The 12091-nt window shown below is 34.9% G+C and overlaps 1 protein-coding gene across 1 annotated transcript in view; it reads right to left on the bottom strand.

The window, feature by feature from the left end:
* Positions 1-850: 850 nt before the first annotated feature.
* CCDC158 (coiled-coil domain containing 158) overlaps positions 851-12091 on the bottom strand; it is a 75944-nt gene continuing 64703 nt past the window's right edge. The window contains exons 20-22 of the mRNA XM_060011693.1: positions 10308-10466; positions 3326-3433; positions 851-1066 (exon numbers count right to left, since the gene is read on the bottom strand). Of these exons, the coding sequence (XP_059867676.1) occupies positions 990-1066; positions 3326-3433; positions 10308-10466 (344 nt within the window). The 3' untranslated portion in view covers positions 851-989. The remainder of the gene's footprint in view (positions 1067-3325; positions 3434-10307; positions 10467-12091) is intronic.

Below are 12091 nucleotides of genomic sequence, written 5' to 3'. Positions count from 1 at the left end.
CATGGAAGCTCCACACCTCCACCCCATACCCTGCTCTGTGCATCTCTTCCATTTGGCGGTTCCTGAGTTATAGCCTTTATAATAAACTGTAATAGTAAGTAAAGCAATTTCCTGAATTCCATGATCAGTTCTAGGAAATTATTGAAACTTTAGAGGAGGATGTGGGAACCCCCAATTTACAGCCTGTCAGTCAAAAAGTATAGGTGGCCCAGGACTTGTGACTGGTGTCTGAAGTAGGGGCAGTCTTGTGGGACTGAGCCCTTAAATCTGTACAATCTGACACCAACCCCAGGTAGTGTCAGAATGGAATTGACTCATAGACACCCAGTTGGTACCCACAGAGAATTGGTTATTGGCGCTGGAAAACACTCCACGTACAAACGCCAGTAATTTATTAAACTCTAATTAAGGCAGACTGAATCCATTCAATCTGCAGAAGTTACCCACTGGCTGAAGAATAACAACCTTTTTCTCTCTTGCTTCCTAGTTATTAATATGTAAAAAGAAAACTTTTCTAAAAGTTTTGATTACGGGCCACAATGTTTAGTTATGTGATTACATTCACTGATATTGACAGAACAAACAGGGAGTTCAGGGTCACAGAAGGAATCCTGGTCAGTACCTTGGAGTTTGTCCTCCCATTCTGGGCATTATACCCCATCTTTCAATTTCATGTGAAAGAAGCATTTTAAGCTGAAAAAGAAGAAGGCTATTGCCTCAGCACCACTAAAGATAACAAAAAAACACGTGATTATTCCAACACACTGGTATTAGCACAAAATAACACCTATTAGGTACTTTTGCTTCTAGCTAGTACTGCTTTTAAGTTTTACTGAGAGAGCGCTGAAGACTAGTTTATTTCAAAATAGAGTTTACAGGACAGGGTATCTTTTATTAAATTTTCACATAAAAAGAAAAAGGCACTAATTATAAGTAACACCACAATTAATTGGGCATCATCTCTCTGTAAAGAATAGGCAAGCAATGTATCATTTTAGTAACATTTTTTCCTGGTCTTTCACTTTCTGTATCCTCTCTTCTTGATTTCTGATCATTGAAGACATTGCTGAAAATGTTGATAAAGCAAAGTTAGAAAAGCAACATTACTCAGGCTTTAAATTCTATTATGCACGTCTTAAAAGGTCAGCTTGCTACCACAGAATAGATACATCCTGAGCTCAATAAGTTCTCAAAAACTGCAAAGTAGCATATTTTTTAAAAGACTGAAATTATGAAACAGAGCTAAGGGTAAATCTTTTCTCTTTCAGTTGCTTTAAATGAACATGATAGAGAATTCCCTGGTGGTCCAGTGGTTAGGACTCTGCTCTTTCACTGCTGAGGGTATGGGTTCAATCCCTGGTCAGGGAACTAAGATCTCACAAGCTGTGCAGCACAGCCAATAAATAAATGAACATGATAATTATTGTTATAGAAGTAATACATACTAATTGTAAATAATTTGAACACCTCAGAAGGGTACAAAGAGGGGTAAAGGTCATTGATTTTGTTCCCTCAATCTGTTGAACTTCCCCATCCCAGGTCATCACTGTAAACCTGTCAGTGAGTATCTTCACATGTGTACACACACACACACACACACACGAGTTTTCTTCTTTACACAAATGGAAATATGTGGTAGAAATTGTTCTGTAGCTTGCTTTTATTCACTTAACAGAACGTCAACCTCTTTCCAGTTCAGCTCATGATTTGTTATGACTGCACAGTATTCCATTGTGTGGATGCCCCATGTTAGTAAATAAATTTTTAAAAGTTGTTTCTTATCTTAGTTTATGAACATGCTATAGGAAATACTTCAGACTTTTGTATGTACAATGTCTCCTTGCAGAATAAATTGCTAGAAGTAGAGTTTCTGGGTAAAAGAATACATGCGCTTTAAATTTTGATAAATGTTCCCCAAATTCTCTCCAAAATAGCTATTGCAGAATTTCCAAGACACACTCTACCCAGACAATGCATCCAACAAAAAGTATTTGTCTAAAAAAACTTTTAAGAGGTTTTTTAAACAAATACAACATGTTTTCCATTTGGATTATTACATGGTAGGATGACTCAGATAAAGTCCGAAATATAAGTCAAAGTGTGAATAAAAATGGGGTCAGTAAGATAATGCATCTTCCTTAAAAAAGTTATGATAAACTTAAACTCAAACATTTTCCTTTATGTTTATATATGCAGGCATCTGGAGTTATCATAAAGAAGTTGTTAATTTTCTTTAGTAACAATTTGGAATAACTTTAGTACATTAAAAAATGTGCATTTTGGAGCTAGAAATTGCAGAGGTCAAGTCCCAGCTCTATTACTCATTGTGTGACTTAAAACTTACTGACTGATTGTGATCTTCAGCTTCCTCATCACCAAATGACATAATATTAGCACCCACCTCCCAGTGTTGTGAAGCTAATTAGTAAGACACTGAGTACAGGGCCTGGCACATAGCTGGTAAGTGCTCAATAAATGCTAATAACAACTATTATTATTAATAAGGTTAAATTTATTTTAAAAGGATTTATTCTTAGAAAATTATTTATTATCCTCCATCTAGCAACTTATATTCTCTAGAGATGGAAGATGAAATGAGAATAACATGTATCCTCCAAAATTAATTTCTTTCTGACAAAGGCTCCTGGATTCATGTCAGCAAATCATAAAACATGACAGCCTCCCAAATCCATGGGAACATCCACTAAGAATTTATGCCCCAAAAGTTGTCTATCATCTGCAGAGTACAACAGTTTCTCATTTGGAGAGCTTCAGTATATATTTTTTAAATTTAATTTTTTTTTCATTTTTTATTATTTATTTATTTTTGCTTCAGTATATTTATATGCAGTTTATCTTTTTATTGAGTGATTCATGGGGTGGCACAGTCTCCTATACCCATGCTAATTTAAATCCTCTATAAGGCTAAATACTGTTGTTTTGTTTTCTGGCTATTAACTGCAAACTTATCTTGGCTACTGCCATACAAATTCTCATCTACAGACCTAACAGGGACAAGAAAGACAGTGTATGGGAAAGTCTCATGTAAAATCAGCCGCTCAAAACATGTGTTCTATTGAGGGCTAGTCAGCCATATTATCATCCCTATTAGATGAAAGAGGAGAGCAGGGCTAAAGTGACCTGCCCAAGGTCACACTATTAATCCAGGCATTAGGCATGGTTAAGACACTCATATTTTGACTAAGGTTTCTGAATTTCTTGTTCAAGATCCTTTTCAGTGGGACTACAGATAAGAGGCTTAACCTGAAGGGAAGGTGAGTATTCTTTTGAACAAGGAAGATCTCTCCAAAAATGTACACTGTACCTTCATTCTTCATCTGTAAATCTTCTACCAGATTCTGCAAGCTTTCCAGTCTGTTCTGAAGCTTCCTGCATGTTTTTCCAGTTGTTTCTATTGGCTGAGACTGTGAAGCTATTAGAAAATTGCTTAGATGTGGTATTAAAAATCTATTCAGTATTTCATCTTAGATATCTTTCTCTTACAGGTTAAACAATCTTTCCTTTAAAATAATGAAAAATTTAAAACACTATTTGAAAATAAAGAAATGTTTTATCTAATACTGCAATACTAGCTTATCTGATTTTGTTTCAAACCAATCTGATTTACTATATTTTAACTAGGTAGCATTAAATGTGATGAGTGTGAAGAACACTTCAAGTTTAATGATACATTCTGCATTATAAATGACAACTTTTCATACCAAAGCTGAGTAGTTCCAGTAACTTAGAGTTTGGAAGCACAAGATTTAATACTGATGCTGGCAACAGCTTTGAGTGTGTGTGAGGCCAAGTGCCCATTTCAGTTCTTGACACCTGAATGAGGATAGTATTAAATGATGGGAGAGGGGAGTACAGATGCTGACATGGCCACAGTGAATCTAGAGTAAATGTGGCAGTAGCAACCGAGGAGAGGCTAGAAGCATTTGAGCTATTCTCTAATAAGTATGCTAAGTTTTGTCAACCTCTAAAAAATACTGGTTGTCAATCACAAGATTTTGAGCTTAGCCTCTGACTTGCTGTATAACTTTGAAAATACTTTTGATGAAAAAAAAAAAAAAGAAAATACTTTTGATGGCTCATTTTCCTACCAAAAGACTCTTTCACTTCAAGATATTAAATTTTAAAGGCAATCATCTAGGAGTTATTTTGGTTCAAGAGAATAAAAAATAATTTCTCATTGAGAAATTTTTAACGTAACACAAAACATATGAAGTTTGATGAGTATCTGACAACAGGGTAAAAAAAGAAAATGCCACGCTATTATGTAACCACAAATTAATAATGGGGTGACCAACAGCACTGTTCTACTCTTGCAATAATCACTGCTGTAATAATGAAGTAATTTGCTACTCTAAATTTTTTTTAAATATTAAAAGAATAACTTAGAAGCATAAGAGATGAAGGAGGACACAAATGCAGAAAAAGATGGTAAAACAGAAACTGTACTAAAATCTGTGATTAGGTCCTGATTTCTTTTTTTTTAGGATCTAAAAATATGTTAGGCATAGAATTTCAAAAGACCAGGAACTGACTTAACAATGATGCAACAACTTGCCTAACTTATCCCTTATCAAAGAGAATGATACCACAGAGCACTGGGGCCGTTTGAATCACTGTCATATATGATGAAAAACATTTCAATTTCAATTCAACATATACATATTTAATGTCCACTTATTTATCAGGCTCTTATTCTAAATCAAATCATTTCCCCATCTGTCTTAGTGAATAACAAATGAACTTAAAATTTTAAAAATGAGAACATTTTGGTAAGTTTGTATGATAGACACTTGCACTTACAAAGGCAGAGACTGAAGAGAATGTAAATAATTTTAGAGAATGTAAATAAGAAAGAAAAGTCAGACACATCAGAAACAAGAACTAGAATCCTGCAGCCTGTGGAACGAAAACCACATTTGTGGAAAGACAGACAAAATGAAAAGGCAGAGGACTATGACCAGATGAAGGAACAAGGTAAAACAACTAAATGAGGTGGAGCTAGGCAATCTTTCAGAAAAATAATTCAGAATAATGATAGAGAAGATGATCCAGGACGTCGGAAAAAGAACGGAGACAAAGATCGAGAAGACGCAAGAAATGTTTAACAAAGACCTAGAAGCATTAAAGAACAAACAAACAGAGATGAACAATAAAATAACTGAAATGAAAAATACACAAGAAGGAATGAATAGCAGAATAACTGAGGCAGAAGAATGGATAAGTGACCTGGAAAACAGAATGGTAGAATTCACTGCCGTGGAACAGAAAAAAGAAAAAAGAATGAAAAGAAATGAAGACAGACTAAGAGACCTCTGGGACAACATTGAACACACCAAAATTTGCATTATAGGGGTCCTGGAAGGAGAAGAGAGACAGAAAGGACCCGAGAAAATATCTGAAGAGATTATAGTCGAAAACTTCCCTAACATGGGAAAGGAAATAGCCATCCAAGTCCAGGAAGCGCAGAGAGTCCCAGGCAGGATAAACCCAAGGAGAAACACGCCAAGACACGTAGTAAGCAAACTATCAAAAATTAAAGAAAAATTATTCAGAGCAACAAGGGAAAAACAACAAATAACATACAAGGGAACTCTCATAAGGTTAACAGCTGATTTCTCAGCAGAAACTCTACAAGCCAGAAGGGAGCAGCATGATATACTTAAAGTGATGAAAGGGAAGAAACTACAACCAAGATTCCTCTACCCAGCAAGGATCTCATTCAGATTCAATGGAGAAATCAAAAGTTTTACAAACAAAAGCTAAGAGAATTCAGCACCACCAAACCAGCTTTACACAAATGCTAAAAAAATTCTCTAAATGGGAAACAAAGAGAAGAAAAGGACCTACAAAAACAAACCCAAAACAATTAAGAAAATGGTCATAGGAACATACATATTGATAATTACCTTAAATGTGAATGGATTAAATGCTCCAACCAAAGGACACAGGCTTGCTGAATGGATACAAAAACAAGACCCATATATATGCTCTACAAGAGACCCACTTCAGACCTCGGGACACATACAGACTGAAAGTGAGGGGACAGAAAAAGATATTCCATGCAAATGGAAATCAAAAGAAAGTTGGAGTAGCAATACTCATATCAGATAAAATAGACTCTAAAGTAAAGAAGGTTACAAGAGACAAGAAAGGACACTACATAATGATAAAGGGATCAATCCAAGAAGAAGATATAACAATTATAAATATATATGCACCCAAAATAGGAGCACCTCAATACATAAGGCAAGTGCTAACAGCTATAAAAGAGGAAATCGACAGTAACACAATAATAGTGGGGGACGTTAACACCTCACTTACACCAATGGACAGATCATCCAAAATGAAAATAAATAAGGAAACAGAAGCTTTAAATGACACAACAGACCACATAGATTTAATTGATATTTATAGGACATTCCATCTAAAAACAGCAGATTACACTTTCTAAAATGCACATGGCACATTCTCCAGGATAGATCACATCTTGGGTCACAAATCAAGCCTTGGTAAATTTAAGAAAATTGAAATCATATCAAGCATCTTTTCTGACCACAACACTATGAGATTAGAAATAAATTACAGGGAAAAAAATGTAAAAAACACAAACACATGGAGGCTAAACAATACATTACTAAATAACCAAGAGATCACTGAAGAAATCAAAGAGGAAATCAAAAAATACCTAGAGACAAATGACAACGAAAACACGACGATCCAAAACCTATGGGATGCAGCAAAGGCAGTTCTAAGAGGGAAGTTTACAGAAATACTACCTCAAGAAACAAGAAAAATCTCAAATAAACAATCTAACCTTACACCTAAAGGAACTAGAGAAAGTAGAACAAACAAAACCAAAAGTTAGTGGAAGGAAAGAAATCATAAAGATCAGAGCAGAAGTAAATGAAACAGAAACAAAGAAAACAATAGCAAAGATCAATAAAACTAAAAGCTGGTTCTTTGAGAAGATAAACAAAATTGATAAACCATGAGCCAGACTCATCAAGAAAAAGAGGGAGAGGACTCAAATCAATAAAATTAGAAATGAAAAAGGAGAAGTTACAACAGACACCGCAGAAATACAAAGCATCCTAAGAGACTACTACAAGCAACTCTATGCCAATAAAATGGACAACCTGGAAGAAATGGACAAATTCTTAGAAAGGTATAACCCTTCCAAGACTGAACCAGGAAGAAATAGAAAATATGAACAGCCCAATCACAAGTAATGAAATTGAAACAGTGATTAAAAATCTTCCAACAAACAGAAGTCCAGGACCAGATGGCTTCACAGGGGAATTCTATCAAACATTTAGAGAAGAGCTAACACCCATCCTTCTAAAACTCTTCCAAAAAATTGTAGAGGGGGGAACACTCCCAAACTCATTCTATGAGGCCACCATCACCCTGATACCAAAACCAGACAAAGATACTACAAAAAAAGAAAATTAGAGACCAATATCACTCATGGATATAGATGCAAAAATCCTCAACAAAATACTAGCAAACAGAATCCAACAACACATTAAAAGGATCATACACTATGATTAAGTGGGATTTATCCCAGGGATGCAAGGATTCTTCAATATATGCAAATCAATCAATGTGATAAACCATATTAACAAATTGAAGAATAAATCTGTACGATCATCTCAATAGATGCAGAAAAAGTTTTTGACAAAAGTCAATACTCATTTATGATAAAAACTCTCCAGAAAGTGGGCACAGAGGGAACCTACCTCAACATAATAAAGGCCATATATGACAACCCACAGCAAACATCATTCTCAATGCTGAAAAACTGAAAGCATTTCCTCTAAGATCAGGAACAAGACAAGGATGTCCACTCTTGCCACTCTTATTCAACACAGTTTTGGAAGTCCTAGGCAGTCAGAGAAGAAAAAGATATAAAAGGAATCCAAATTGGAAAAGAAGAAGGAAGACTATCACTGTTTGCAGATGACACGACATGATACATAGAAAATCCTAAAGATACCACCAGAAAACTACTAGAGCTAATCAATGAATTTGGTAAAGTTGCAGGATAAAAAATTAATGCACAGAAATCTCTTGCATTCCTATACACTAAAAATGAAAGATCAGAAAGAGAAATTAAGGAGATAATCCCATTCCCCATGGCAACAAAAAGAATAAAATACCTAGGGATAAACCTACCTAAGGAGGGTAAAGACCTGCACTCAGAAAACTATAAGACACTGATGAAAGAAATCAAAGATGACACAAACAGGTAGAGAGATATACCATGCTCTTGGATTGGAAGAATCAATATTGTGAAAATGACTATACTTCCCAAAGCCATCTACAGATTCAATGCCATCCCTATCAAATTACCAATGGCATTGTTTACAGAACTAGAACAAAAAATCTTAAAATTTGTACGGAGACACAAAAGACCCCAAATAGCCAAAGCAATCTTGAGGGAAAAAAACAGAGCAGGAGGATTCAGACTCCCTGACTTCATACTATACTACAAAGCTACAGTCATCAAGACATATGGTACTGGCATAAAAACAGAAATATAGATTAGTGGAACAGGATAGAAAGCCCAGAGATAAAGCCATGCACCTATGGTCAACTAATCTATGACAAAGGAGGCAAGGATATATAAGGGAGAAAACACAGTCTCCTCAATAAGTGGTGCTGGGAAAACTGGACAACTACATGTAAAAGAATGTGATTAGAACATTCCCTAACACCATACACAAAAATAAACTCAAAAAGGATTAGAGACCTAAATGTCAGACCAGACACTATAAAACTCTTAGAGGAAAACATAGGAAGAACACTCTTTGACATATATCACAGCAAGATCTTTTTTGATCCACCTCCTAGAGTAATGGACATAAAAACAATAATAAACAAATTGGATCTAATGAAACATTAAAGCTTTTGCACAGCAAAGGAAACTATAAACAAGATGAAAAGACAACCCTCAGAATGGGAGAAAATATATGCAAGCAAAGCAACTGACAAGGGATAAATCTCCAAAATATATAAACAGCTCATGCAGCTCAGTATTAAAAAAACAAACAACCCAATCAGAAATGGGCAGAAGACCTAAACAGACATTTCTCCAAAGAAGACATACAGATGGCCAAGAGGCACATGAAAAGCTGCTCGACATCACTAATTAGTAGAGAAATGCAAATCAAAACTACAATGAGGTATCACCTCATTGCAGAATGGGCATCATCAGAAAATCTACAAACAACAAATGCTGGAGAGGGTGTGGAGAAAAGGGAACCCTCTTACACTGTTGGTGGGAATGTAAATTGATAAAGCCACTATAGAGAACAGTATGGAGGGTCCTTAAAACACTAAAACTGGAACTACCATATGATCCACCAGTCCCATTCCTGGGCATATACCCTGAGAAAACCATAATTCAAAAAGAGTCATGTACCACAATGTTCATTGCAGCTCTATTTACAATAGCCAGGACATGGAAGCAACCTAAGTGTCCATTGACAGGTGAATGGATAAAGAAGATGTGGTACATATATACAATGGAATATTACTCAGCCATAAAAGGAAACAAAATTGAGTTATTTATAGTGAGGTGGATGGACTTAGAGTCTGTCATACAAAGTGAAGTAAGTCAGATAGAGAAAAACAAATATCGTATATTAACACATATATGTGGAATCTAGAAAAATGTTACAGATGAACCAGTTTGCAAAGCAGAAATAGAGACAGAGATGTAGAGGACAAACGTATGGACACCAAGGGGGGAAAGGTGGGTGGGGGTGGGATGAATTGGAAGATTGGGATTGACATATATACACTAGTATGTATAAAATAGATAACTAATAAGAACCTGGTGTATAAAATTTCCTCCAAACTGAAAAAAAAAAAAGAAAAGTCATTCTCAGCATTTAAAAGAAGACTCAAAATCTTATAATAAAATAGAGAAAAAAGGTCATTATTCATGTCAGAGAAAGAAACAGATAATATTTACCTATAATATCTATGTATATTTACTAAGGGGTGTGTGTGTATGTGGTATACAGTAACTATTCTATTTAAATAAGACTCAATAAATAAACAAATAAAGAAGACCCACTTAAGCACACACCCACCACACAGCATCAATTAGAGTGTACATATAAGAACACCATGTGAACCTTTATTAATTCCAATTAATATAATTATATAATTAATTATATAAATAATATAAAAATATAATTAATATAATTCCAGTGAACTTTTAAGTCACTGGAGTAGGAAATCAATTAATCTCATCAGTTATATCAGATTATTCTTACCGTTAACAGAATCAGGTGAATGAACAGGCTTGGTGGATCTATATTGTGGTGTGGAACCTATAGAATCTTCAGCCGAACTAGTTAGGGATGAATGAATTGGAGACTTCTTAGGAGAAGAATGGAATGAATGAGAAGCTGAATTTTTCACAGATGGACTTCCTAAAATTTTACAAGAACAAAAACAAAAGGACAGAATTACTTAAAAATAATATGCTGCATCTCTCAAAAAAATCAAACTCTCATGAGACTATGTTCCCAATCATGGGGCTGGGGTGTGTTCTGATAAAACCCCAAGGCTTTGGGTTGGAACAGAAAAGGGCTACATCATAGGAATAAGGAACTGGACCTGCCCTTGGGGATCCTGAGGTCCATCTTCAAATCATCTTAATTCCTGATTGGATTAAATTGATCTGGGATTGCTGGTGTCCTTGGCTGTGTACCAGAAGCAAGCATGAATGCTCTCTGGAGGAAGGTGATCATATTCTAAGTCTGAAACCATCTGTACAATTTTTCACATATGTCTGTCATACAATAAAAATAACCAGGCATATGAGGAGACAAAATAACATGGCAGAAAACCAAGAGAAAAAAAATACAGGTAATAGATATAGACCCACAAGGTCTGGATAATGGAGGCGCAGACTACCACATATTCAACAGCATTACTCCAAACCCCAAACAAGTTCTTCTTATATAAAGAAAATCATACCTAGGTATATCAATAAAAACTGCAAAAAACAAACAAATAAACAAAAAACCCAGAAAAAACCCAAAGACAAAAACAGTCTTAAAGCTGCCAGAAGGGCAAAAATGGCAGATTACATTTAAATGAGCAACATTTAAATTTAGAGCTGACTTCTTAGTAGAGACACTGGAAGCCAGAAAACAGTGGAATATTTTCAAAGTGAAGGAAAAATGTTAACCTAGATTCTATATTCAGCAAAAATGTTCCTCAAAAATGGGGACAAAATAAAGACAAGTTCAGGAAAACAGAAACTGGGAGAATACATTAAAGGGAACATTAATGGCATAAGTAAAATGATAGCAGATAGAAAGTAAAGTGTGAATATGTGGGTGTATCTAAATGAATTTTAACTGTACAACACAATGCAAATGATCCATTATGGTATTTACCTTTACCTTTACATGTGACAACAACTGTATGACAGTTGGAAGGAAAGTGAATGCAGTTAACATGTTCTCAGGTACTCACAAATTATGAGAAAAGGTAAAGGCACTCACATATTAATCTAATAAAACAAGGATATATGTTGTATTCTCTTGGGTAAACATTGAAACAACAGTATAAACATATAAGTGAAGTAAAACCTGAAGGAATTAATTGTTCAATTTCAAATAAATGCTCTTTTCTTCAAAATATTAGTTCTTAAAGATTTCTCACAAGTTAAAGGTTTAAAAATTAAAATTTGCCATTATTTTATTTAAGAATATTATGTTTTTATTTTAGGTATACATAGATACTCTTCTACAAAAGACAAGAAAATATGGAAACTTACCTTCTTCTATTTCACCTCACACCTCGATTTTCCCTATTTACATTATTACTGTCCAGATTTATAGCTACAGTTTGTTGAATAACCATCATTTTCACAGTATCATTCTTTCCCATTTACTTTGTTCTCTTCCATAAGAAGGCTGATAAAGTGTCTGCTTATTTGCCTTCGCCTTCCAAATCTAACATATTCTGTATCATTATCTTTCATGTTTCTTAGGTTTAAAAATTCCTTTTCTGTAATTTTCTCCTGGGGTCCATCATGTCCCTG

The sequence above is a fragment of the Delphinus delphis genome, chromosome 5 (assembly GCF_949987515.2).
Source record: "Delphinus delphis chromosome 5, mDelDel1.2, whole genome shotgun sequence".
In the NCBI taxonomy this organism is placed as follows: Eukaryota; Metazoa; Chordata; class Mammalia; order Artiodactyla; family Delphinidae; genus Delphinus; species Delphinus delphis.
This window is presented reverse-complemented; position numbering and strand designations above follow the sequence as displayed.